The sequence below is a fragment of the Tetrao urogallus genome (genome assembly GCF_951394365.1).
Source record: "Tetrao urogallus genome assembly, chromosome: 2".
In the NCBI taxonomy this organism is placed as follows: domain Eukaryota; kingdom Metazoa; phylum Chordata; class Aves; order Galliformes; family Phasianidae; genus Tetrao; species Tetrao urogallus.
In genome coordinates this window covers 20,375,827-20,402,663 of record NC_136814.1, presented here as the reverse complement: position 1 = coordinate 20,402,663, position 26,837 = coordinate 20,375,827, and the positions used below count along the sequence as shown (strand labels likewise).

The following is a 26,837-nucleotide window of genomic DNA, read 5'->3' as shown; positions in this document are numbered from 1 at the left end:
GATGAGTGGAATAACACCTGGAAGATGAGTGGAATTGTTCCTTAGAAATTAGATATTGATACATGGGTCAATATGAAATCTTAAGTCGATTTGAATACAAACCAAAAAGCCCAGATTGTGCAGTGGTGAATTCAGTTCCATAATAGCTTTATACAAACTAAACATAATTGGAAAGTAGTATCTTGAAAACATGGAATTTTACTTATTGTTAATGGAGACAGAGGCAATATAACTTCTCACAGAGAAAATATATAAGCTAGAAGGCCAAGAGCACTCAAAGGCAAAAAGAAAAGCATAGTTTAAAAATAGACAACTAAATGAAGATACAGACAACAAACAAACAAAAATTATATATGTAAGAAAGCAAATTTCCCAAAGAAACAAGAAAAAAAAAAACAGTTGTCATTACTACTACAAGAGAATGCTAAGGAAAATGTAAAAAACAGATCAGAAGTAATTAAAAATATGTGCATGATAAGGAAATTTTCTATTCACTGTATCCATTATATCTTTAGAAATATTAGAAAAAAACGTTCTTTAAAAAGGAGGAAAGTGGCCTGGTTCTATCACTGCACACTGAGAACTGAGTATACAGAGAGCTGAACTGCAACCTGCTAAAAATTTCTTTTCCTAGGAAATAGGGTGTGTCAAGTCACTATTTTCTCATTCTCCTTGATAAAAGTGCACATAACAGCATTTGTCAACCTCAAATCCCTAGTAAGGAGGAAAGGAAAAAGTCAGTTTGAATAGTTGCCGTGCTCTCCATTGAGAATTGATGAGTGACTGTTGTTTGGCTTGGTCCATGCACTAACTTTTAATAATAATAATTGGGTTTCTATGATAGCTTGGTTTTGGATAAATTGGAACTATGCGTGCTTCTTTTCAGGTACGCTTTTTTTTTAGTGTCTGCCTTTTAAGCTTTCATGCAGTTGGCATTTTCTGAAAGCTGTTCTCTGTTGAATAACCAGGGAAACTTCTTAATCAGGTAGCCTACTACTTGTCATGATATGCAGGAGACCTTCCTGTTCCTACACCTCTATGACCCAGTTCTCTTACAGGGAAGCTTAAGCCCCGAGTCTGAGCGTGAGCTATGGCATGTTGCTGCCAGGTACTGTTCTGAGTGATCTGAGCAGGACCCTGAAGCATGCTAAGGCTTGTATGGGAAAATAAATACAGACATGGCCACAGATAATGTAAGAACTGAACTCTTCTTAAGTTTTTAGGCTTCCTTTGAAGTTGATGGGAATTTTCCAGAATAAGGTACGTGTTAAAGTGAAATAAAAATATTCAGTTGTGGCCTGTTAGGACACGGATGCCAGTAGGAAATGGTTTATTGCCAAAATCATAAGCAGCTAAAAATTTGAGGATTAAGGGTACCCCACCCAATTCATTGCTGGTGAAAGTGGTCAAAGGTAGGTAGAAGATGTGAGCCCAGATCTCCTCTCCCATTTTCTGGGTAAGGTTCTTCAGGTGCTGGGTTGGTCGCCATGAGTGGTTTCTTCCAGCTCTTTGTTCTTTCCCATTTCTCACTCCCTCTTCTTTTTTACTTGTCAGGTACTTTAAAAAGAAAGCACCAAAAATGACTTTTAGAATCTGATATGCAAACAGATCCTCCCTTGAGAGATTTAAGTAATAGAATGTGACAGTGCTTGGTCCACTTCTGTTTCAGCTGACTTGCCAAGTGACTAGCTCATAGTAGCTCTTTGGTGACTAACTTTACCCCTATGTTAAATAGAGAGCTCAAGCTCTAGCTTTGGGCTGCATCTGCTATGTTTGAAAGAGAAATAAAGCTTGGTGCATCACCATAAAGCATGGTGACCCTGAAATCACTGCGTTGGCTGAGTCGAAAGAGCAAAGGTGGAGTCACAAGAGATAACAATCAAAACTTGGCTGACTTTATTTACATTACTGTAGTCAGATATATACCAGTATACTGGAATTGAGGAAGCAGGGATCTGCACTGGGAGAAGCACTGAGATACAAACCCTTGCACTATTGCAAGCTGCTGGGCCACGTAATTCCTTCCACAAACTGGTGATGCTCCAAGTCCCTGGCTTGGCACTATACATTCTGTAGTATTAAGTGAGTATGAGGCTAAGGAACATAAAATTCTGTACTTCTGCACACTTGTGTAACAGTATGTCTGTGTTAAGGGAAGAGTTCTGATCTGTGCTGCAGGTCAGAAATTCGTAAGTAGATGCCAGTGGTGTGTTCTGCTGCTTGATAGCTCTGATCTTCATTGCACTGCTGGACTGTGCAAACAGGGTCAGTATTTATTTCATTATTATGAACTGATTACAATGCAGTAATATTTTAATATTATAATAATAACTAGAGCCTATTGCTAGTGGCCAAATGTAGTACGTGCAGGTAATCTGGAAGTATACCTACCTATAGTGTGCAATGAATACACTGAAGGACGTGTTGCTGCAGGTTCATCAGTAATTGTTATATATGGCTTGAATGTTATTAACTTCAAGAGAGACAAGTTGTGTTTTTCCATATAAAGCCTTCTGTTAAACATTCGCCACAGCAGCTATTTTGTGTGTGTTCTTCCCCAAGTGGTCATTTGAGCAACTAGAAGTTCAGCGGTTACTGACAGTTTGCGTTCTTGTCTAAAACCCTTGAATGTGTCAACCCTTGTACACAGCAGGGATTCAAATAGTAATGAAAGTGATTGATGATAAAATGATATGTTTTTTATACTCTTCTGTCATCAACAAACTATTGGGATCAAGAGAACACTGGGATATAAATTAATCTTTCTTGAGTTATTCTAAACAGTCATCTGATGGGACATTTCTTTGATCTCGTGGTTGAAATTAATTAATTCTGTTAATTAATCTGTTTGGACTGATTTAGCAGGAATTTTCTGCATGTTGCAGCATCCTTGCAGGTTTGTCTTCATGCATAACAAGCAAAATCAGTAAAGAAGTCAAAGAGAGATGGTGTGGTGTTTGCTGACTAAGACTGATGATGACTATCAATGATAAATATCTGTAGAAGTGATCAGATGCATTTTGTTTCTGCACTTGGATTTTTCGTTGAAACTGTCACTTGTTAAAAGGCATAAACAGTCCTTGGAGCAGGAACTTGCCCTGCTCTGCCAAGTGAATACAGAATCACTAAGCCAGGAGTGTTTTTTTCTCTCCTTTGCTCCTTTTCTCACCTCACAAATCTTGAATTCTACAGGAAGAATGGGGATTGCTTGAGAGTTGTTTAATGCCTGCTAGATTACAACACTGTCATACATCTAAGAAGATGCCTCAAATCTCATACCATCTTCTTATTGCTCTGTTGACTACTTAAAAGATTCTGATTAATAGAGATGGTAGAGGCTAATTTCCACATGTAGTCTGATTTTTCTGGTAACCAGACTGGATCTTACAAGCTAGAGGACAGACATGGGTTGCTCAGGATTGTCAGAACAGGCTGAAGCATTCGCCATGTAGTAAGAGAATAGGTACTTAAGGTTTGCAGACATCCTGGATTTTTTTTTCTTATCAGTAGCTAGTGTTTAGTTAAAAATGAATTTATTATTACTAAAATGTTAAGACTGAAAAAAAAAAAGAATAAAAATTGATATGATTTGTATGCTAAGATCGCTGTTATCTGCAGAGAGCCAAGAGAAATTAAATTATAAAACATGTCCTAGCTAAATCTCATTTTAGTTAGGGATGAAGGCGCATTTTCTTTTTTGTGTAGCTAGTAGGCACTTGTGCCAAACTAATTTCCAAAATAATGCCCACAGTACTTTGGTCCTGGGATCCAGTCCTCTTGCCTTGGGTCCTGCCATGGGTTAGTGTTTGTTCTGCAAAGATGCCTTTGGAGTGTCCTCCTGCCATCGTAGACTCAGTCAGAAGTCAGCATCTAACAGGCTCTCAAGAAACCTTTTATTCAGTAAGATGAAATATAATAATGAGCTCAGTACTTGGCCTGGGGATAAGCAGGTCATTTACCTGTTTGCAGTAAAATTCTCTCTGCTGATAGCAAAAGAGCTTAAACTTTCTAGCACCCATGTAAGAATATTACCATTTATAACAGTTGAAGTGTAGATCTTATTTTGCACTGGTATGCAGGTGAGAACAACAAAAAGCTCAGTCATATTTCCAGGTGGCTAGGCACAATTAGAGGGCAACATGCGTGAGTCCAGCAATGTGTCAGGAGATGGAGAGCATTAAGCATGCCCTCGTGGAACTGGGCGAGTTCTGGTGACAGGTTCTCACCAGGAGGGTGGAAGATGTATATTTCAATTCCTGTATTCAGAAGAGGTAATTGGATTCCCTCCCCCCATGTTCTGAAAGATTTCTCTTCTCCAGTCATTGCACTATTGCATGAAAAATAGCTGAGGCTTTCCTTTGTTTATGCTTTAAAAGAAAGTGGCAACTGTCTCTACAGTTTACATAAGGTTTGTTCTGCTAGCCTTCCAGAGAAGCACCAAACAAACACCCCTGAGGAGATAAGTAAAGAAGGCCTATTTTCTGGGTCAATTGGGCGTAAGAAAGACATTAGTGCTAAGCAGCAAGGTGGGAAGTGTATTTGTGTCCAGAAGCAGTGAAAACTGAGCCACACAAGTTAAAAAAGATAGTGGTTTTGAGGATCGCAGTTTTGCATATAGGTGCCTCTGCCCGAGTCAAATGTCATGTCTGTGACCTGCATAATCACACAGAAAAAGCAAAAATAGCTGTCACAGAGATAACTCAGAACAAGAGACAAGACAGACGTGCCAGCTACTGTATTTAAGCTAAGTTTCCATGCTGAGTGCCTTGCTTTAAGAAGGCACTTTCTTTAAAGATTCTACCTACTCTACCTTCAGGAGCTGGCTATTCTGGGGTTGTGCTGCACAGCCTTATGCATGTGGCACTTTCCTTAGTATACCCATATGGCTGCTTGTGGGTATATTCATACCCTTTCACGTCTGTTATACCTGTATGTAGATTTGCCAGCAGAATGTAGGACCTACTCCCTGCAACCCTGTAAAGTAGTAATAGGGGATGTTTCCCCCACAAGTCTACATTACTACTCACACTACTATTACTTTAGCAGACTTTCCAAAATTTAATGGCCAATTTTTTGTGAGTATGAAAAACCATCACATCTTTCCTCTAAAATAAAGAAGGAATTTACCAATAAGTCCCAAAGAATATAGTGCAAATCTTCAGCCTGAGGCTTCCTCACTCGCCACTTATGTTGTATTTCTTCTCATGTTCTTGAAGGATAAAGCCTTAAGTAAATTTTTTGAGCAGTAACACCTTAATATCTAAAGTTATTATGAGACGGTACGTGAAAGGCTAGGAAAGCAATAATTTCAGGAATTGACTTCTTTATGGTTCTTCTATTAACTTTTCTTGGTCTGTTTCTTAAATTCGTGTATTTTCTTTTTAAACAAAAATGCATTACTGGAAGTTTTTTTTTGTTGTTTGTTTTTTTTAACAGTAGGTCACTTATGCTGTATCTGTGGCTAATATAAATAATCTAGAAAAAAACAAGTCTGATATAAATAATTTTGTAAAATCTCACTTATATTATAGGGCAAGCAATCTTTTTGAGTAAGTGATTATAAAAATATTAAAGCACAGAGGACTTTAGAAATAGAATAACCTTCATGTCCAGGCAGCTGAAATGTTGCAGAATTTTATAATATTAATATTTGCTGCTTCACGTAAAGAAGCCAAGTAAAGTAACTTTATCACCTCTCCCACTCCTAAATGTGTCTGGTTCAATTTAATTCCTGGGGTATTTACATCTGGGGCATACTATTTTTGCTATCACAGTGGAAAATGTGGGGCAATTGTCCCTCAATAGTACATCTGTTTTCCTTAGAGCTGGACACCAATTCCAATTGGTGTAATCTTCCCTCTGACTACTAAAAAAATGCTGAAACTTTACAAGACAGTGGAATCATTGATGCTTGGCAGAAATGGAAAACAAAACTGGAAACCTTCTTTCTATCAAAAACAAAAACAAAAACAAAAACAAAAAAAAAAAAAGTGAGAGGTTTACGAGTACTTTAAGAACTGAAAGGATGAGGCTGAACCTGTAGCCTATTCTCCTGACAGTACTGACCATAGCTACCAGCCCAGGATTCAAACACCAAGCCCATAATGTCAAGGTCTACACATAAAGAAAATGTCCAAGTGCAGACATAACGAGCAATGTCAATGCACAGTGTATCTGAATGGCAGCTGTTCATTTTTCTTGCTAACACTGGACTGTTGATCTGGACTCTTGTCTGTGCTGTTCAGATAGTACTTTTACTACAGCAGGAAGATTTGGTCACTGGTAGGGCAGGCGATTTTTGGAGATAAGGCTAAGAAGTTGTTTGGTGAATGCCAGGCTCTAATTCTCAGCATCTCTCTGTGATACGAAATTACTTTTTCACCTCTTTTTTGGTGCTTAAATGTGAATCTAGAAGTTATTTTTTGCCTAGAGTTTTCAGAGCTGGAACTCTTGGCTTCTTTAAATTAAATAACCATCACTAGCAACTGCCATATTTTGACATTAGCATCAGTGCACAGCTTAGTTTCACAGTGTGATTTGTGAGCTTTGTGCCTGGCATGGGGGGAGGAAAAAATGACAAAATAATTGAGAAGAGATAAAATAAGATGCCTATCCTTAGAACAAGTAATGAAATTTTTAAAAAATGACTAGCAAATGCCAGTCTTTCTATTAAAAAAAAAAATATCTGTAGCATCTTTTCCAGATACATCTCCATGCAGCTAAGAGACTGCCTGAAAACTAAGCCTCCTGTGCACATTTGAAAATAATTAATATATTTCATTGAAATTTTTTCTTATGGTTACAGTCATGTAAAGTAAGTCTGGTGCTTTTTAAAATGTAAATGATAGTTAATGTTATCCTTTTTCATCTGCTCTTTGTATTCTTTATTTCTGCTAGAAAGTTCTTTCATTATTCCTGCATGATATTTATTTGGTACTGCCTGAGCTATTTTCTTCTCTCTGATTTGTTTTGTTTCTTCTAAAAGTTGTTTGTGGATTACTGTACACAAAGAGCACTAACACTGTTTTAGGTGACTTCCACTGTCCTCTGTATTTTATTTTATTTACAGATTCTTATGCCAAATGTAGATGTTTTCAGAATGCCTTAAAATGTTAATGTGTTACTTTGCAAATATAACATCGAATCACAAGCTATTGTTTAAAAGCAAGCACCTGCTTACTTAAGAAATCCTGACTTTAGAGTTAGTGTGAACTTTGGTCATTCTCTGTCAGGTCTCACATGTGTGGTCTTATGTGTTTTGTTTTCTTTCAAAGTATTCCAAGTCTTTTTTCCATTCTACGGAGGCAATATAGAGATTAGGTTTCCATGTCGTAAGTCATCCAGCTGTGTCATGAAAATCTAAAAGGACAGTTGCATGATTTCTGCTAATGGTTGTGGACAGCCAAATACTAGTTCTAGATATTCCCATTGTCAGTCTCCTATTTTAAAGAGACCACAACTAGCAAAAATGAAAAACAAATGGCAAAATGGCAATTTTGTAGAACATCTGGATGATTACAAAAAAACACACATTTGTAATCAACCCAAAGCAACATCGAAAATCCCTCAAGGAAATTACTAATTCTAAGTAGTAGTAAGTTTATCCTGTGCATAAATAAACCTTAATAAAGGTGACATATGGCAACTCACATTTATCATTGATGAGAATGGCATTGAAAAGTTAATTATAATTGTTGCCTCTGAAGCTGTCCAAGCATAACAGATTTGTGAAAGCAAATATGAAAAAACAGTGGCAGAACATGTGACAAATAAATCCCATTAGATCTGGTAACACGATGCAGGCAGGGAGGAAACCCACTGGGAGATTTGCAAGCCAGTAAAGAAAAATACACATTCACAATATTAATTACAGCAGTGAGTACTTTATGGATTCTAAAACAACTTCCCACTTGCCACACATGGATAAATAGATAAGAATTACTAGCACTGGAAAGAATTAGAGCCTAATTAAAACTGACATCTGAGCTGTATGATAATAGATGGGCACATGTAAACATTTTTTCTATGAATTGATGAGGTGAGCAATGATGACTTTTCCACTGAACAAATAATTCATAACACTGTAGAACAGATACTCAAGGTAGGTAGAACTCAGTAATACATATTCAAATTGCAGTACATAATGCTTAAGTCATTTACAAATGCAAATTAAAAGTGGCCGTGTATTTTTAAGTGTTGCAGGCTGATAGATGCAGTAGTAATGTAAGAAATCTTTAATCAGGTTTGCAATAGCCATGCTGAAGGTTCTTTCCTCTATGGATGCATGCATTTGAGCAAGGGGAGCAGCTAGTGGTAAAGAGGCATTGAGAGGCCCAGAGAGAGCACAAAGTATGAATAAAGTAAGGAGCTTGATGCTGCCCATGCCACTGGAGCGTGCACAGCACCTGCAGCCCCTGGACCTCCACTCTCTCTTCTTGTCTGCTCAAAGGACAAGGGGCTGTATGCCATTGACAAAGCCTCTGACACAGTATTCTCCTGGAGAAGTTGGCAGTCTATGGCTTAAACAGGTCTGCTCTTTGCTGGCTAGAGAACTGACTTGAGAGTGGTAGTGAATGGAATTGAATCCAGCTGGTGACAGTTGTGAGTGGTGTTCCCCAGGAGTGGTACTGGGACTTGTCCTGTTCTGTATCTTTATTGATGACTCAGGCAAGGGGACTGAGTGCGCCCTCAATAAGTTTGTAGATGACACCAAATTAGGAGGAAGTCTCAACGTGCCTGGAGGTAGAAAGGCCCTTACAGAAGGATCTGGAAAGGTTGGATTGCTGAGGTGAGGCCAGTGCAATGAAATTCAGTAAGACCAAGTGCTGAGTCCTGCACTTTGGCCACAGCAAGCCAGGCAACACTACAGGCTTGGGTTAGAGCATCTGGAAGACTGTGTGGAAGAAATGGTCTTGGAGATATTGGTCGATGCTCAGCTGAACATGAGCCAGCAGTGTGCCCAGGTGGCCAAGAAAGCCAATGGCATCCTGGCTTGTATCAGAAATAGTGTGAATAGAAATAGCTGGTAGGAGCAGGGAAGCAGTCATCCCTCTGTACTCAGCACTGGTGAGGCCTCAGCTGCAGTACTATATTCAGTTTTGTGCCCCTTCTTCTGTTTAACTAGACATAGGATGAGAGGAAACAGCCTCAAGTTGAACCAGAGGAGATTCAGGTTGGACATTAGGAAAAATTTATTCTCCAGAAGAGTAGTAAGGCACTGGAGCGACCATGGAGGTGTTCAAGAAACATTCAGATGTTGCACTTACTAAGGAACATGGTTTAGTGGGGTATATTGGTGGTAGATGGATAGTTGGGCTGGATGATCTTGGAGGTCTTTTCCAACCTTAATGATTCTGTGATTATTTCCCCATTCAGCATAAATTCTCATGGCAGGATGTAACTAATGGTTTAATGGCAGAATACAGTAACATGGCATGGCCCTAATGTCATAATTATCCATAAAGAACTGTCAGAGATCTTTTAGTGTCTCTGAAGAAGTCAAGAGATGAGTCACTTTAAGTCCTGCTGAATAAGTAAAAGAAGTCTGAAAATTAACTCAGTAAATATTTCTTCTAGGCTCTCTTGCAGTAAAATAGCACAAGTGAAAGTTTACCCTCAGTCTGGGTCTGTGACTTGACCTGTTTGGAGAAGAGGCAGAGGTTTCTGTTCTCCTAGCAGAGGAAGTGCCCTTTCCTTTCTAGGACAAGATGGTGTGCCCACAACAAGGCCCAAAACCCTTATTAAGGCCTGAAGCCCCTAGCGATGCATTGCTCAATCAGTGGCTCTCACTCTGGCAACACAAATATGTGCACATCTGAGGAGCAGCAATTGCCCGCTGAGGTTAGTGAGGTACTTGCATGCCTGAGCACATACAGCAAAGCTGAATACAGGTATTTTCCAGACTGGTGAAAAGTGGTGTAGTCCGCCTTCTGTGCAGCAGGTACGGGAGGAACAGAAAGTCTGAATTACCACCTGTGTGCCCAAACATACCCAGGCCCTCTCTGAGCCTTCTCCACACTTCCCTCCGGGTATAGCAGGTAAGGAAACCTGTGTTTCTGCAGAGAAACCTAGAGATGGCCTTGTGTTGCAAGTAAGCATGAGGGAAATACCTTCATTGTAAGCTGTGCCAAAACAGTTTCTTGGGGATGCAGAAATCCTTGGCAATTAAATAAAGACTGGAAGCTGGGATGCCTCCTCTTTTGCAGCTGACTGGAGGAGAACAGAATTTGGTGAACCCAGCAGCTGGGCTCTGGAGAAACCTCGTGCTTTGGCATAAAATGCTTTTCCTGGCCTTGAAGGGAGGGGTTGGCTCCTGAGCTGAAAACAGCAGAAAATAACAACAGATAAAGGTATTTTCTACATGGCCTTTTTTTTTTTTTTTTTTTTTTTTTAAACTTTCTAGGGAGATATTCTTTCAGAATAACTACTTTCTTACAAGTGTGCTCTTGTTCTATCAAATCTTAGGTCATCTACAGCTGTTACGTGTATGAATATGCAATTGCTGTGTTTATCAAGTCACAGCAATTTCCTATGCCTGCTCCCCTCTGCTGTGCCTGCTTTTAATATTTCAAAGCACTGAGCAGCTTCCTATAGCCACTCTCTGTGGGTCATGTGGCCATCCCAAGCTCATGACAACAGATTTTTAGATGGCTTCTGATAGTCCTGTACTTTGTGAACCTCTCACATTAGCATGAAATAGATGAACCTTGGTCTTGTAAGCATTTAAGATTTTTTCTTTCAGTTTGTTCATTTGAATCTCTTTGGCACAGCAGCATTTGCTTGCAATGTTGGAGCTCTGTGTTGTAACCCCTTTTATTACTTAATCTTGCCTATGTTAGTTGGTGGTATGCTTTGTCAGTAATACACTGAACTTGAGTGTGTTTGTTTAGAAAAGTTCAGGACTATTACAGGTCTGACACTTCAAACTGTTTGAATGTCAGTTCCAAATTTGAGGTCAGAATGGTCACCACAATATTCAAACATGTGGTGTACATTACAATAAAATATCAGAGGGTGTAACTCTATGGATTAAATACTGGTGCTATATAAGGCATTAAGAACACAGGATTTGCCACATAACATAGCTTTTGTTCTACACCACAGAAAGAAATGCTGTTTTTCTTGCTGTATTGGAAATTACCTGTCATTAGAGGTACCATATGTGGAGCGGTTGTATCACTGGTAGAAGTGAGAATACAAAGCCTAAGTTTTGTTTTGGGCACCTCCATTCAAGAAAGACATTGAGGCCCTGGAGCATGTCCAGTGAAGGGCAATAAGGCTGGTAAAGGATCTGAAACCTGAAATACAGTTCTTATGGGAAGAGCCTCAGGGAACTGGGATTGTTTAGTCTGGAGAAGAGGAGGCTCCGGAGAGACCTTATCACTCTCCACAAGTCTGTGAAAGGAGGTGCTGTTGAGGTGGGTATCAGCCTCTTCTCTCAGATAGCAGCGATAGGATGAGAGGGCATGGTCTCAAGTTGCTCCAGAGTAGGTTCAGGTTGGATATTAGGAAACATTTCTTCTCAGAAAGAGAGGCTGCCCAGGGAAGTGGTGGAGTCACCATCCCTGGAGGTGTTCAGGAAATGTTTAGATGTGGCTTTGAAGGATGTAGGTTAGTGGGCATGGATCAGGGTTGGGCTAGATGATCTCAGTGGTCTTTTCCAATCATTTTCTTAATGATTCTGTGATTCTAAATCCACTCTAAGCAATCAGTGAGCTCCAGCTGAGGCCTGTGGCTGCGATCATGAGAGGTAGAAAATACCAGCCTGTTCAAAGTAGATATTTGAGATGTTTCCTAGGTAATTAATTGCAATAATTACTTTCACAGGCCAGCTTTCATCTGTTAAAGGCAGGGCACCAACACAGTTCTTCCTGGAGTAGATCTCTTCTGCTGCTCAAAATGGCTCCCACCCGTCTGGTTGTATGCCTTTATTGAAGCCTGACTCAACTCTGCCAAAGCTGTTGGGAGGCTTCCCACTGCTTTCCAGTTGTAAGCAGTAAGTCTGAGCCTTTCTCAACATTTAATAATAATTCCTCCACTCAAGGAAAAACAAAATTGTATTCCAAATATTTAGATTGCTAAAGAAAGGCATGTAGTAGTATTTTCCACAATATCTTACACAGACTCAGCTCAGTGTGCAGGAAAAGGCTCATGCCTGTGTTCCCATAGGATGCTAGAAGAAATCGTATGGAACAATTCTTTTCCGTGAGCTAGGATCAGAGTGTTTACATACACTTGTGACTGAGACATCATTTTGCAGGAAGGGTGGAAGATGATGATCCTTTCTGTATAAAAAGAGTTCCAGCTTGAATCTGTAAGATTCAGAGGGCTGGCTTCTGGTGCTTTCTTGAGTGAATGAGCGTTAGGGTGTAGGAGCAGGTGTTTTGCTTATCTTCTGTTGTTTGAGGATTGGGACTTACATGACTGAAGTCCTCCCTGTGACAGAGGGACTGCTTGCAGTGAGATTTCCTGGGCTGGGCCCAGCACCCTGTTAGTCAATGCATGCTCTTCTGGCTGTGCTGGTGGGACAGGGAGCAAGAGATGAGGACTCTGGCTGAGACACAAACACAGAGCTGTGGGCAGGCCAAGAGGGCTGGTGTGATTGATACTGCTAAAATGGGAGTCCCGAGGAACTCAGCATTGCACTCATTTATATTATGTCACATTTATATGGAGACGTGTTAAAATAAGTGGCTTTTAGAAGCATTTGCTGATGGAGCTGCTGATTTGAGCAGGATTATATCCCATTAAGCACCCAAAGAATGCCTTTGGCTATTTTGCAGACACAACCTCTGGCGTTAGATCTTGCGACCTATACCCATTTGTTACCATGACTAATTTTTGTACCTGTGTGAGCTGACTTTTTAGAGAGCCGTGCTTAGAGGCAGATTTTGGGTCCTCCTGGAAAACGCTCTCCTGCCTTTTAGGTAAGTTCATCACCTCAGTTGTGGCATAGCCACAGATGACTGGGAAGCGGAGATTTAGCTTGTGGCTAAAACCGAGGACAATTCAGGCATCTCGGTACTGGAGCCCGCGGCTCTAGCAGCAGTTCCGATGCATCCATCGGGCTAAAATGGAAGCGGGTGGGGGGACGGCTGCCGTCCTCTGTTCCCCCGTCACATCCCGCAGAGCCCGATGATCGGCCCGGCCCAGCAGGGCTCAGGACTTGGCGGAGGGGCGCCGGGGGTGCCGCTCCTCCGCCGGGTGCCCCGCCGCCCTCCCCCGCGAAAGCTCCGCGGGTCCCCCTCCACCGCCCCTGCGTCGTCCGCCCTGCCTGCGGCGGAGTGTGTGTGTGTGGGGGGGGGGGAACAGCCCCACAAAAGGGCTCGGGCCGCTCCGCACGCCCCCGGGCACACAGACACGCGCGCACGCGGGCACGCACGGACACACGCGCATGCACATACACGCGCTCACACGCATGCACACACACGCGCACACACACATTCACGCCGCTATGTGCGATGCGCGATGCGCGGCGTGAGGCACCTCGCACGCCCCGGGGCCGGGGGGAGCCCGCGGGAGCCGCGCCGCCAGCCCGCCCGCCCCTGCCGCTGTCGAGCCAGCCGCCAGCCTCCTCCTCTCCCTCCTCTCCTTCTCCTCCTTCCTTTGTAATTTGCGCTAACTGTAGCTCCCCGAGCCCTGAAAAAATGCCTGCCCGTGGAGCGAGGAGAGGGCACCGGGTCGGTAAATAAGAAGTGAGTACGAGCACAATGGCGTGCCTCCCCGCTCCCAGCCCTGCGGATGCTGCATGCGCTTTGTACCTTGCCTGGCTGCCCTCCCCTCCTGCCCTCCCCGCTCCCGGTCCCTCGCCGCGCCTCGCCCCCGCCCCGCGGAGCATCCCCGGCCGCGGCGGCTCCCCGGGCGCCCAGCACCGGCCGCGAGGAGCGGGCGACGGGGACGGCGGCGGTGCCCGGTGCCCGCTCCTTTGTTCGCCGCGGCGGGGCCGGCCGGGAGGGAACGGCGTCGGCACCGGCCCCGTGGGCTCGGGGGTCGCCGGGGGACAGCGCCGGTGTCCTTCCCTCTTGCCGGTGCCCGGCCCCACGGCAAGGCGTGGGGCGCGGGGATGCCGTGCCCATCCCCGGATGGGTGAGGTTGGGGGTGTCGGTGGGGTACGCCCAGCCCCCGGGGGTGGGCAGCGGTGTGCGGGGCGCGCAGCCTTCGGCTGTGAGCGGGGTCAGGGTGAGCCGTCTGCTCGGGTGTGGGCAGGCTGTATGGTGCCCGGGGTCGCCTTGGCCTGGGCGGGGGGCTACCTTGCTCACCCGAGCCCCACTCCCTGCCCAGGGGTGCCCCTTCGTGCCGGTCAGGTCCCAACCCCGCAACATCTCCTTCTGGCTTTACGGCTGGACTCTTCCCACTGACTGTGGAGAGCGGTGTTGCGGCCATTTGAAATGTAATTCCGAATAATTTAAATATAGCTTCTGCAGTCAGCTGCCGTGGCCATCATCCCACGGGAGACTTTAACCTGCACTTGATGTGGCGGATTTTTTTAGTTCCCGTGTAGTTGCTGGTAGTCACATGAGTTATAGAGGTACTTGATAACACACTCAGCTGCTCTTTTCCTAACCCTGTGGGTTTTTGTAACTGTAAATAAAAATACACACTTTAACAAATGGTTGACTTTTCCTGTAAGTACACGTGTGTCTTACTGGTATTTTCTGAACAGTTTAATCAATATGCAATTAACACTCTATGGCCGGTATGAGGAACAGTGTCTCGTTTTCATGGTTGTGTCTGGGGAGTTGCAAAGTGATCGTGCAACTGCTACAAGAGGGCTCTTGTTGGAGCACAGGACAGAATAGGCACAAGAAAGAAGGATTTGTGTTTTTATGCTACTTCTGTAACGCTGAGGAAATACAGCCGGAAAGCTGCTTAGCAGTGCTTAAGGCAGCAGAGGATGTAAAGAATCTCTGCAGTAAAATGCCACCTCACATGAATTTAAAGAGGTGCAACAGCGTAGGGGGAATCTTGCATTTTGCAAGCAATTGAGTGCAGTAAGGGGATGTAGACACAGAACATGTTGCAAATGTGCACAAGTGTAAATGGATAATACTACTCTGAGCAATAGAGTTGTAACACAGTTTGGGGTTTAATTGAAAGATTCAACTCTGTAAGAATTGTAGTTGGAAGGAGCAGAATCTCTGCAGTCTGTTAGTGAAAAGGGAGCTCAGTGAATGTAATCTGACCAGCCCCGTAAAAATTAACTTTCTTTTTTTTCTGTTTTGCTAGTGGCGGCACCTGACTTGCTGGATCCCAAATCGGCCACTCAGAACTCCAAACCGAGATTATCATTTTCTACCAAGCCTACCGTGCTCTCTTCACGGGAGGAAAGTGATTCAGCTATCAATGTTATGAAATGGAAGACAGTCTCAACAATTTTTCTGGTGGTAGTCGTGTATTTAATAATAGGAGCAACAGTGTTTAAAGCCCTGGAGCAGCCTCATGAAACCTCCCAGAGAGCCACCATTGTGATTCAGAAGCAGACATTCGTATCTCAGCATTCCTGTGTGAATGCGACAGAGCTTGATGAACTGATTCAGGTAATCCTTACAAAATCCTTGTCACTGTGCCTTAGAGGAGTGATATATAGCAGCACTGCAGTGGTGCAGGGGGAAAACTCTTAGCCAAGCTCCATGTTGGCCAAGCAGAGTAACAAGTGGTGAGACCTGGAGTTGAGCAATAGCGTTTTCATGCAAAGCCTCATGGTGGAAAAGCTACTGCTATTTTTAGGTCCCGTGTATTTGGTAGACAGCCTTTTCATTGAAGCCTCCCATTATGGCAATTAAATGATTATTAATCAGCAATATATATAATTAATAGTTCACAAAGGAGTTGATTCGTGCCTTACTAGATGTGTCAATATTTGAGAAGCGCAATTCTGAAGAAGAAAATACACCATCCATTGCCTTAAATGAGTTCTAATTTACTGTGATTGTATCAAGCTAGCTTTTCTCTAGCTGTATGTTTCTTTTTATTGATTCAGTTTTAAGTACAGGAAAGCACTATGCGCTTGCTGTTTTGATCTTAATTCTCAATTTTCTGCACTTTTTAAAGGCACATACCCAACTGATGTAAATCAATGTGTTTCTACTAACAGAACTTTACCCTTGCAGGTCACCTGGCTCAGAATAATAGAAAGTAGTTACTTGCAGTAGTGCAGAACTGGATCTAGAGCCTCATGAGGCCCTTTCCCACTTAAATCCCAGGTGTCCGTATTCTGATGGCTGTCCAGTGGTGCTGCAGGGATTAGGGAGGGGTGGCCAAAAATTCTGGCAGTGGGAAGATGGACCGAACAGCCAAAGGATGGCCAGGATCACTCCCTTTGTTCACTGGGAGCTGTCTGGGGAGATGGGAAGAGGGAGATGAGAATGGGGGGTCACTCAGGTGCTGCAGAACATGGCAGTGGCCTGTGCAGCATGGCCTTCCAGAGGTGGATTTTAACATCAGATCTGGCGGGGTGTTTAGAATTTGAGTTTAGCCACATAGACCAATCTGCCTTGAATATAGATTTTTCCAAAAGTGGCACCCTTTAAATGACTGTCTAGCAATTCCTATCTCCGTGTGCCCTGACTAGGCATGCCTGAGGAGGTGCTATTGGTATGAACGCTTTCAGTGCTGTGTAAAAAATGCATTTCAGTGGTTTTACCAGCAGAATGTGAGCTAATCTTACAAAGAGATATACACACACTTTCTGATTAAAAATAATGTCTTGTAGCTAGCGTAAATATCCCATATGAAATTTTTAGGTCAGATCCAGCACTGGTGGAGATAAAAATAGAAATATTGAAGCAATATTATCTTACATCATCTACGAGATGGTCCTTAAGGCAAAAAAATGTTGAAATTTGCTCTTGAGTACTTAGATATTTTAGCGTTAATAATTCCCTACCCAGCAGCACAGATTGGTAGTAGAAAACCACTTCATCAGCATTCAAAGTCCATTTGATGTTATCTGTAAAATCAATGTGAGTTTTGGCATGGTTATCAGTGCACAGATTCCATAACAGAATTAGTTTCCTTCTTTGCTAGTGATCTTTGTGTGGCCAGGAAAGACAGAAGCCTTTGAGGCTCAGTGGGGGACACAGCCTCCCACATGTGAACGCAAGGAGGTTTTTTTGGGAAGAACTCGCTCCTGCTTACTGATGGGTAAATATAAAGTTTAATTTTTGCTCCATTCTGCTGATCAGACCCCCTCCTCAGCACTATAAAGACCAGGGCATGGAGGTAGGAAGGCGCTGGTGTTTGGCTTACCCAAAACAAGATAGGAAATCTGTGCTAAAGCAGCATCTCAAATCAATTTTTCCCAGCCAAGGCAGCTACCATGACCATGGGGGTCAAATTACTTCTCACTTTGTCACAAAAAGCTGAATTGGTGGAAAACATTCTATTTCCCAGGGCTAATATCTGACTGTTAGTATAGGATAATGCAGTTTACATTGGATGTCTGGATGATTAAAAATAAATAATATGTGTGAAGAAAAATAAATTATATCTAAGGAATCACTGAAAGATACAAATCTGAAAGTGAATAGGTGCTACTGTAGTAGGAAGCTGGAATGCTTAATGTATGTGAAGAAAACTACAAATCTACAGGTTATAATGTCTTTAATCGAGTATTTACCTTAAGTCAAGCTATAATGAAATTCATTATAAACTTTTCCTTTCAAACTTAACATTCTGGGAATTCAGGAACTAGTTTATGCTAGTCATTGCTCAAGGTGCTTATCATACAAGGCTCTTTCAGTCCTCACAATTTTGGATCTGCCACTGAACCCATTTGAGCATCCCAAGACTCCGAAGGGACAGTGTGGTCTGTGGTGGCTAAGCCAGGTGAGCAAGTTAGGAAAACTACTTTGAGAGAGCAAATTCAGCCAAAAACATTTGTGCAAGTGGGGTGAAAATCCAATTCACTAGCACACCAGGGCCATTTCCTTTCCATCATCTTTGCTAAAATCTTCCCTTTGCCCCAGAGCTGATTACAGCACATAAAGTTGTGAGCTTTTAGAAATATATGGAGGACAGGGAGTTTTCACTTTCTGCATTCTCCATCCTTGTGGGTATTATTTTTTTTTAACTGGTCACCCAAATCCTTCCTGCCTCGGCAATATATACTATTGCATATATCCCAGCACACAGAGCTTTACTGTTTGGGTTTTGATTTCTTGAAACTATGTATTTTCACACTAATTGTGTGGCTACTCTAAGTGTACTCAATAGGAATTATACTTTCATATTATTGATATACCTATGAAACGGGTCAATGGAGAGCTTCTACGCAGCCCAGAGAAACATGCAAAGAGAACAAAATAGTGTTCTGCAATTGGTGGGCAATCAACTTCAACCACCTCACAAAGTCACTTGAAATTTCCTTTTAACTGTTGGGAGGTCAGCCCAGTCAGCATCTGTTGGCAAAGAGGTGGTCTTCATGACCTCTCCTGATTTCCACGGTCCCATGCTGCAAACCTCTTTCATTGCAAACTGCTTCACTTCCTTGCTGCCTCACTGTAATGAATACACCTGAAATGAACAACAGCAATGTGTGACCCTGAGACCTGATTTCCAAAACGTCTTTTTTTTTTTCTTTTTTTTTCTTTTTTTAATTTCATGAACACTTCCATTTAGTACTGACCTTAAAATGTGCACAAGCCAAGTTGAGGATATCTACTCACACTAGAGACCATTTTTTTTAGACAATTTCAATGCCTTTTTCTGAGGCCTGAAGCCAATATTAACAACAATACTAAGTGGATCACTGTGTGCTGTAGTGCACAGTGTTAAGAGATGCTGTACGTATAATCTACACCTAAAGAAATATCCCATGATTTAATCTTGTGGACGCACAAACATTGCCTGGGTGAGTCTGATTCTCATCAACTGATCAGCAAGCTCTGTGTTAAATGTGGGCTTTTCAAATTTCAGCTGGAAGGTCTTGGAAGGGTCTCAGTTATTAACTGATAAGGAAGTGTTGGTTTGTTGAAGGTTATGTATTGTATCTCACATTAGAAAGCTGTAAAAGAGGATGTGTCCAGAAACTTTGCTACTAAGAACTCTTGTCAATTTTCATGGATGTTTTTTCAGTGTCTCTATCCATGCCCACTCACAGCTTGGTCCTGAAATGCAGCACAGGTGACAGAATAAATCCGATTTTTTACATCTGTTGGAACAATGTTTTTTTCTCATCAGTGAGATTTTGTGACAGAAGCTGATAGAAACCTGGGAGTAATCCAAGGAACAATAGAAATTAGAGACTTAAAAAAAAAATAATAATCTCTTAGTTGAGCACTTATATCTTTAACTATTTCATCCTGGTTTCAGTTCTCTTTTAGTGTGTGGACTGTTCCCTCTGCTAAGCTTACTACTAAACTTTTGAAAATGTTGGAACCATTTCCAAACTCAGATGCACAAAGTACTGCCAAGTACCTGGAAGAATCTCCTGCTGTGTTCATGCACCTGTGCATAGCAGCCACCGTGTGTGTGTACACCTGCTGAGATCATGATGTGCTTTGGGGCTAAGAGTTGGTCTCTGGGGACAGGTGAGCCGGACTGAAGTTCTTATCCAGCAGCTCTGTAAAACTGCCATTCCTACTGGTACATACATCTCATTCCCCCTCTGAATTTGTTGCCCCCCTAGAAATCATGTTTTTCCTAGAAAGTAAGGATGTGATTAGTATTGTGTGTCATGGGCTGTCCTGGGAATGAGGTGAGCATTCGTCCTTCTGCCAAAGAAAGTTGATTGGAAAACAAGAAAAGAGCTTTTTATGTGAATAACAGCTAATTATGTATAACTCAGCAATTACCTGGTTTAGTGTTGGCCTTTATAAACCAAAATGAAAAAAAATCCACTTCTCCCCAAGCATCTGATTGTGTTTTGTATTATCATAAAAAAATGGAAATTAAGAAAATTTCAGTTAAATTATTTTAATTATCTAAAGCATCCTAAGAAGCTGGTGTGCATTATTTTAGATATCTCAGTTACTTCTCAAACTTAATAAAAAAATTAAAGATACTCTGAAACTAAAGTTAATAACAGAAAGTAACCAATTCTTGGTTCTTTTAGCAGAAACATTCATCAAATCTGTTTATTCTGAAAACCCTAACAAGTGGAAAAAATAGTATCAAAATTAACAGGATGATCTTTTAGTGTGTTCCTTGTAGTGCTTGTGGTTTTTAGAAAGCCTTCATTTCAGACTCCAAGCAAGCTTTCAGAATGGTGCACCAAACTGTCCCAGCAGTAGAGGAATTTGTAGAGTTTAAATCCAACCCCTTTTGGAGTATGTGGCTTCCTCTGAAAATTGAATGCCCACAAAAATGTTCTTACATTTTTAGAAGAAATAAAAGAATTAATGAGCTGCCAAAATTAGCTGTATTGACCTCTATCCCACGAGTTCATCTCTTTGAGCTCTGCACAGGCTTTGTGGTTAACATGAGAAGGAAGCTGTCTGGGTCAGGGTCCATACAGTTGTGTTCCTTGACTACTTCCATTCTGTGTTTGCATGTACTGAATTCTGTCTTTACTTTCTATTCATCTTTTAGGCTCTGAATAAGACTGAAATGTCTCTTCTCTTTATCTTTCTGGAGGAAATGTTTTTTTTTCCTTTATCTCTGTGGAGGAAAGCCCAACAGTTATGAATGACATGCAAGCTGTGTTTCATTCATCACCAGAATGTCATCATGGCTTGTGACATGATTAATTTATTGTTAAAAATATTTTACTTCAAAATATGTATTTTCTGTGACTTTATTTTTGTAGCTTGAATATATTTTTCATTACCGTGCACCTCCACCAGTAGCTGATATTATATCTTTTTCATAGGGCCTTTTACAACTTGCATTTTAGCCCCAGGAAACTAATATAGCTGCATCCTCAGAAGCATGTTGTTTTATTTCAGCCAGCTAAGCTCCTTGAGCCACAACCTCTCAGATCACGTAGAAAACTGTTAAAATAATGTAAATCCTTCTTTCTCTCCCAGAGACTAGAAGCTTTTTGAGCTACCTGTATAATTTTTTAGAGATAACAAGTCAAAGATATGCAAAGATTTTGTTTTCAGCTAAATCTGACATTTATTTATACAAATTTTAAATCTATTAGCTAAGCCTATTAAGCTTGAATGAAATTTTATTCCTTCTTTGAGTCACAATGTTGACAGACATTCTCAGTCCTGTGGGCTGCAGCCTGTGGGTCTCTTAACAGGAATTTTTGGAGGTAGTCTGGCACATACCAACTCAAACCATAAATACTCTTTGTCTCTATATTTTGCAGTTGCTTCTGGTCTCCCCAAAAGGGAGCAGGAACCATCCCATCTTGGTCTGGATCCTGGCCTGCAAAGAAGCAGGTGCTTATCTTTCATAAGCCTTAGAGCTTTGGAAAGATTGACAGGCTAGCATAAAAGAAATTGATGTTGCAGTGAATTTTTTTTAGCTGAGGATCCAAAATACCATTGCATCAGTTTTTTTTTCTTTTTTAAATGTACAAGGCCATACTGCTGCATTTTGAACATGAACCTTATGTCAAATTGCAGCTACCAGTCCCAGAGCTGCCTGCTAGTAGTATTGATTAAGCAACATTAAATTAATGACTTTTAAAGCAGTTAAAACTTGAGGTACAGGGGCTGTAGTTTTTATTGTTACTCTGAGCATGTGTCAGGCCTCAGCAAGAAGTCTATCCCTCAAAAGCACTTGATCTTATGTATTCTTATATTTAAATACAGAGATAGTCCTAGCTGGTGAAGAGAGATTCTGCTGCTTTTTTTTTTTCTCCTGCTGACCCTGCATTATGCTTGGAAAGATTAGAGTGGTGGAAAGGTGATACAAGAGCAAAATGGCAAAATGGTCAAAACAAAGAAAGAATAGTCACTCGTCTTCAAAGATCAAGGCTTATGGGGAAAAACTCCACAAGGAAGGGATCTCCAACCACAGCACCTTCCCCAGCATCAGTCAGCCCTTAAATAAGGTCTAAGAAAGGTGCAGCCAGCTTCCACCCCTTCTGGTCACACAGCTGGATTGCCTTCATCTGTGCTTCCAGGGCTGAGCCGGTGCTTTCCTCAGGTGATCAATCAGTGGTTCAGGCTGTGACTCAACAGTTCCCATATATACTGCTAGTCAGTATTCATCCTTGGACATCATGCCTGCTTCTTTCTCATCAGAGAAAAATATTCAGGAAATATTGTCTAAGCTATTGATTTATTAAATCAAAAACCTCCTGGAGGCACCTGTGATCTTAACCTCACCCTGATCTGCCCTACACAGATATCCACCTGCTGTGGTTGGGCCTCATAACCAGAAAACAGGTAGGCTGTGGAGCCCCTAGGGTGTGGGTATGTCCTGCTCTGGATTGCTCCAGTTCCTGTTGTGCTCTTCCAGATGGATCTCTTCCTCTAGCTCTGCTTTCTGTACTGAGGGACATGGGTTAGTGGGGAAATGCTGGTGGTAAGTGAATGGTTGGACTGGTGATCTTTGAGGTCTTTTCTGACCTCATTGATTCTATGATTCTGTAATTCTATCAGTTCACAGATTGGGGAAATTTTTGCCAATCTTTCTGTTGCCTTGGGACCATTCCCATTTTAGCGTGCTGATAGGATAGGTCCCTCTTCTGTAGCTATTTTCTTCATGCTCATTAAACCTAAGGGAATTTTTAAAGCACGCGCTCTTTACCCCTCATGAGCCTAAGTGCAATACAGATTTCTGGAATAATAATAAATAGATTTTTAACCACCCTTATCACTTCTCTGTTTGAGCAGGGTAGTTTGGGGTTTGGTCTCTTGAATGATATATTTAGTTCAGAGGAACAGTTTTCCAGGACCCAGAACCTAGCTAGTTTGAATGCATCTGAATGACAGCTTTTGTCTTAGAGAGGGTGGCAGCTATGAGTCACTGGTAAGTCAATTTTCCTGAGCAGCTGTCTGAATAATTCTGCCTATCTTTAATCTCAAGAAGCAAAGTAAGATCCTCATCTCAAAATGTGTACATACACATATGTATATATAAATGTGTATATATGTTATATATAAATGTGTACACACACACACACAGAATTTTATATATGTATTCTGTTGATTCTACATATTTTAAAATATAAATGTTTTTCAATATCTTCCTGTGTATCTTTAGCTTAAGAAGATTGTGAACTTAGGGTGTAAAGAGCTTTTTGACATGATGAGCACTCCAGAGCAGATTACAGTCGTAAGTTAGACAAACGAAAAAAATTACATCAGTCATAGAATTACAATACAAACATCGTTGCATTTTTTTTTCAACAGTAGGGCTCAAAAGTGTAATCTTTGAGAGAGTGGAGAGTAAGTTGCTAAGTGTTAAAAGCATCCGAATGTGTCTCTGAACAAAGAACTGGGATTTCCATCCTCTGCAAACCAAAGGTGAAGTGCCAGGTGAAGGATCTGAGCAGTAGCTGGACAGCATGAGGTGTATGGTACACGGGAGAGAGAGGGAGTGCTCTTGTAAAAAGGAAGAATTCCAGGAGGAGAGCTGGGTTTCCAAAAAACTATGAGGCATTTTTGATTTTTTGACACTGCTTGTTAAATGATTTGCAGGAAGTGTAAGGCAACTCCTGACAACCTGGGGAACAGAAGAGTGCATACTCTGTCTTTTATCAGCAGTATACTTTGCAGTGAACCTATTTTAATTTTTGGACAGAAAGGCTGAGAGTTATGAAGTGTTTTGTTACATCATTTCAGAAAAGTGACGTGACTGGTACAAAAACACGCATTCAGTGCCTGATGGAGGACAAGAAGGTGAGAAAGAATTAGTGATGCCGGTTTGAGATATGCTTATTTCTGTGGGAGACTACCGGCGGCTGTCGTCCTCAGTTTATAACCTCTCTGTATTTGTTGTACTGAGGATCCCAGTTTAGTGGATGTTGCTCCATCACCAACAGGCTTGCTTTTGTTTCTCATCTCCATTGATTCCTTGCGGGGTCAGAGGAACAGAGGTTGAAATCCCTGACCTAGGAGAATTGTCTTCTACTTCCCCCCCCTCTTGCCCAAATAGCTCCTTTTTGAAAGCCTGATTTATGTGATAATTTGCAAGGGTAGGTCAGTGTGGTCTCAGTGGATAGTTTTCTGCTTGAATAAATCATGATGTGATAACGCAAAACTACACAATATATTTACCAGAAAGTGTTTCTAAATTATATGGGAAACTGGCATTGAATTAAAATCAAATTTAGTGTTGTTGCTCTCATTTTCCCTGTGCTCCAATTTCAAGCAAACAGCACAGGGTGAATGCAGGCTTTATATGTCTGTGGCTCAGTTTTTGAAAGTAGCATGAATGCCTGGCCCATCTGCTCTGCAGTCAAGCATCTCCTCTCTTCTCTCTGATGTTCTACTAAAGCTTATGCCTGGATAGGGGTGTAGAGCCAGGTAGTTTGAATGTAGTGTGAGTTAATACCTGAATGCACCTCATGCTTATATTTCAGATACAGTACAAAGCGAGCCTAAAGATCCATGTGATTTAAAAAAAAATGGGAATTAAGTTCCTAAAGTTTAGATACTTAGATACTCAGTTTACTGTCAAAAAAACCTCTGCATTTCACAATTGTGACGACAAATAAAAGCAAGTGGTGAAAACACTAATACTTTTGTGGCAAGCATATGATATTATTAAAATGACTGCACATAGAGACCTTGATTGCATGCTGTGTGCTGGGGGACCTCTCCTCTGCTCAGTCCTCAGACATCTCATGCAAAACAACTGGTAGACTAATACACTCAGGGAAGGCAAGGCAAGTGAAAGAATCTGTATGGCTTAAGAATGAAAACTGTCCATGTTCCTATAATAAAGCTAAGTGGTTCTGTAGTGCTGAAGTAAAACCGAGGTTTAAGTCAGAACCTAGTTTGCACAGGGGATAATAATAAGAAAAACTAGAAAAATTGCCTCTAAGGCTGTTACTGAACTGTATTGCTGAAAAGAAGAAATTCCCATCTGAAGATCATGAAGTGTTTGTTGGCCATTCCACACTAAAACTGTTTTTAAAACTGTGCATAAGTTGCATCAGTAAGGTACAGAGAAGGTTGATGAGAAATACTGGCAATAGAGAAATACTGATATAGAAGATTCAGTGAGCTTATTTAAATAGGTAAATAATTTGTTTAATAAGAAATGGTTTTTAACTTGGAGAAGAGGCAGGTGATGGGTCTATAAGATAGTAAATTTCTCTGATTAGACAAATAAGAAATCTCAATTCAGTGTTTCTCATAAGATCTTTATACAGTTTATGACAAAGCACATAATAATCTCGAAGAGGAAGTGCTTATTTTTTAAACAATCCAGCAGCAAGTGCTGAACTCATTGTCACAATGTGTCTTGGCTCCCAAAATACATGTAGAAGACTCCAAAAGTAGTGAAATTTGTGGTGAAAAGATCCACCCCGAACAATCTTAATACCATGCAGCCTCCCACTCAGAGTTCCTAAAGGTGCTAGTCAGAAGCTGTGTGAAGAGAAAGCATTGCTTGCCTGCTTGCCCTGACTCTACATTCTTTTCCTAATTAGCTGTTGGCTGAAATCAAAGACATAATAATGGCTAATTGTCTTTTGTAGCCATCTGTTATGTTTTGTCAGGCCTAACCCAACAGAGCAATTTTGGGTTAAGCTGTTTCTTTTTTCCTTTAATTCTGTAGTTGTAGTATAGTGCAGTTAGGAAATGCATAGCTTTAATGGATCTTTGATTGCTTTGATGAGCTCGCCTTTCATAGAGAAGGCATTGATGTTGTTTGGCTTCAAAACTTTATGGAGATGATATAAAGTTCTGAAAAATTTTTACATCTGTATAAAAATGGGTCATCTTAGACTGCCTAAACAGGTGCTTTGCTCTGTATAGGGCATTCACACAGTATGCTGAACTGTAATAAAACATGAATGGTTCTATAAAATTATATTGATCCAGCACTTTACCATATGATGTCCTCACAGAAGTGCATGTTCCCACTTGCAGGTACAAGGATTTATGATGAAAATTCTTAGTTCTCTAAAATGAAACAGTACTCGAAATGTATTCAGTAGGCTTCATAATGCAGCACACTAGGGTATGTAAGTTAAAGGAATATCTGTATTGCGTGAATTCCAAAATCAGTATAAGGGCTGGTTTCCATATGGGGCTTAATCTGATATGTTTCTTTCTAAACTAATGAAAGCACTTGCCAGTACTTAGAGTTGCCAAGTTGTATGTAATGTATGAACACTGAAGAAGTATTTTTCCTCAAACTGAAAGGAAAATTCAACTCTCTTCCCCTTCCCTTTCCCTTATTCTTTTCTTCTTCTTCAGTAGGACTGAATATTCCACATCTTGGATGTCTTGCTTTCTGGTATTTCAAAGCATTTTAAAATGAAAAGTTGAAGGTATAGAAGGTAAAGCAATGCAAATTCTATGTCAGGTTACCCCAGTGGGCTTTCTACTGACACCCTGGGTGCTGAAAATGGCAGTGGCATCCTCATGGTTTCAGAGATGGCTGCTTTGTGCATCTGAGCTTTGGCAATGGCAAACTGGAAGCGGTGGATTTTGGTTGAGATCCAGTCATGGAAAATCAATGGCCTGGTGATTCCAGCATTGATGTTTTGTCATGTCTATCCACATTAACTGACTTGCACGGGCACTATTTAGAAACAAAAATCATTTAACTGGCAAAATATTTATCTATTTTCTGATTGAAAAAAAAAATATTAATTCTGCAAGATAGTCTTCTTTTGAAATAGTAAAACAATTTCAGAGGGCTTCACTCAGAGCAGTTTCAGAAACCAGAACAGTGGGGTTTCTGCCCACACACAAAACCATTCTGGTCTACTCTGTTGCTGAATGCCTTTATCTGCAAAGTCATTTTTGGACAACTCACCA

At 41.3% G+C, this 26,837-nt stretch overlaps 1 protein-coding gene across 1 annotated transcript in view; it reads left to right on the top strand.

Annotated features, from left to right (window-relative positions):
* KCNK2 (potassium two pore domain channel subfamily K member 2) overlaps positions 1-26,837 on the top strand; it is a gene marked incomplete at both ends in the record, with an annotated part of 95,599 nt that overhangs the window by 11,947 nt on the left and 56,815 nt on the right. The window contains one exon of the mRNA XM_079532980.1: positions 15,226-15,536. Coding sequence (XP_079389106.1) covers positions 15,226-15,536 — 311 coding nt within the window. The remainder of the gene's footprint in view (positions 1-15,225; positions 15,537-26,837) is intronic.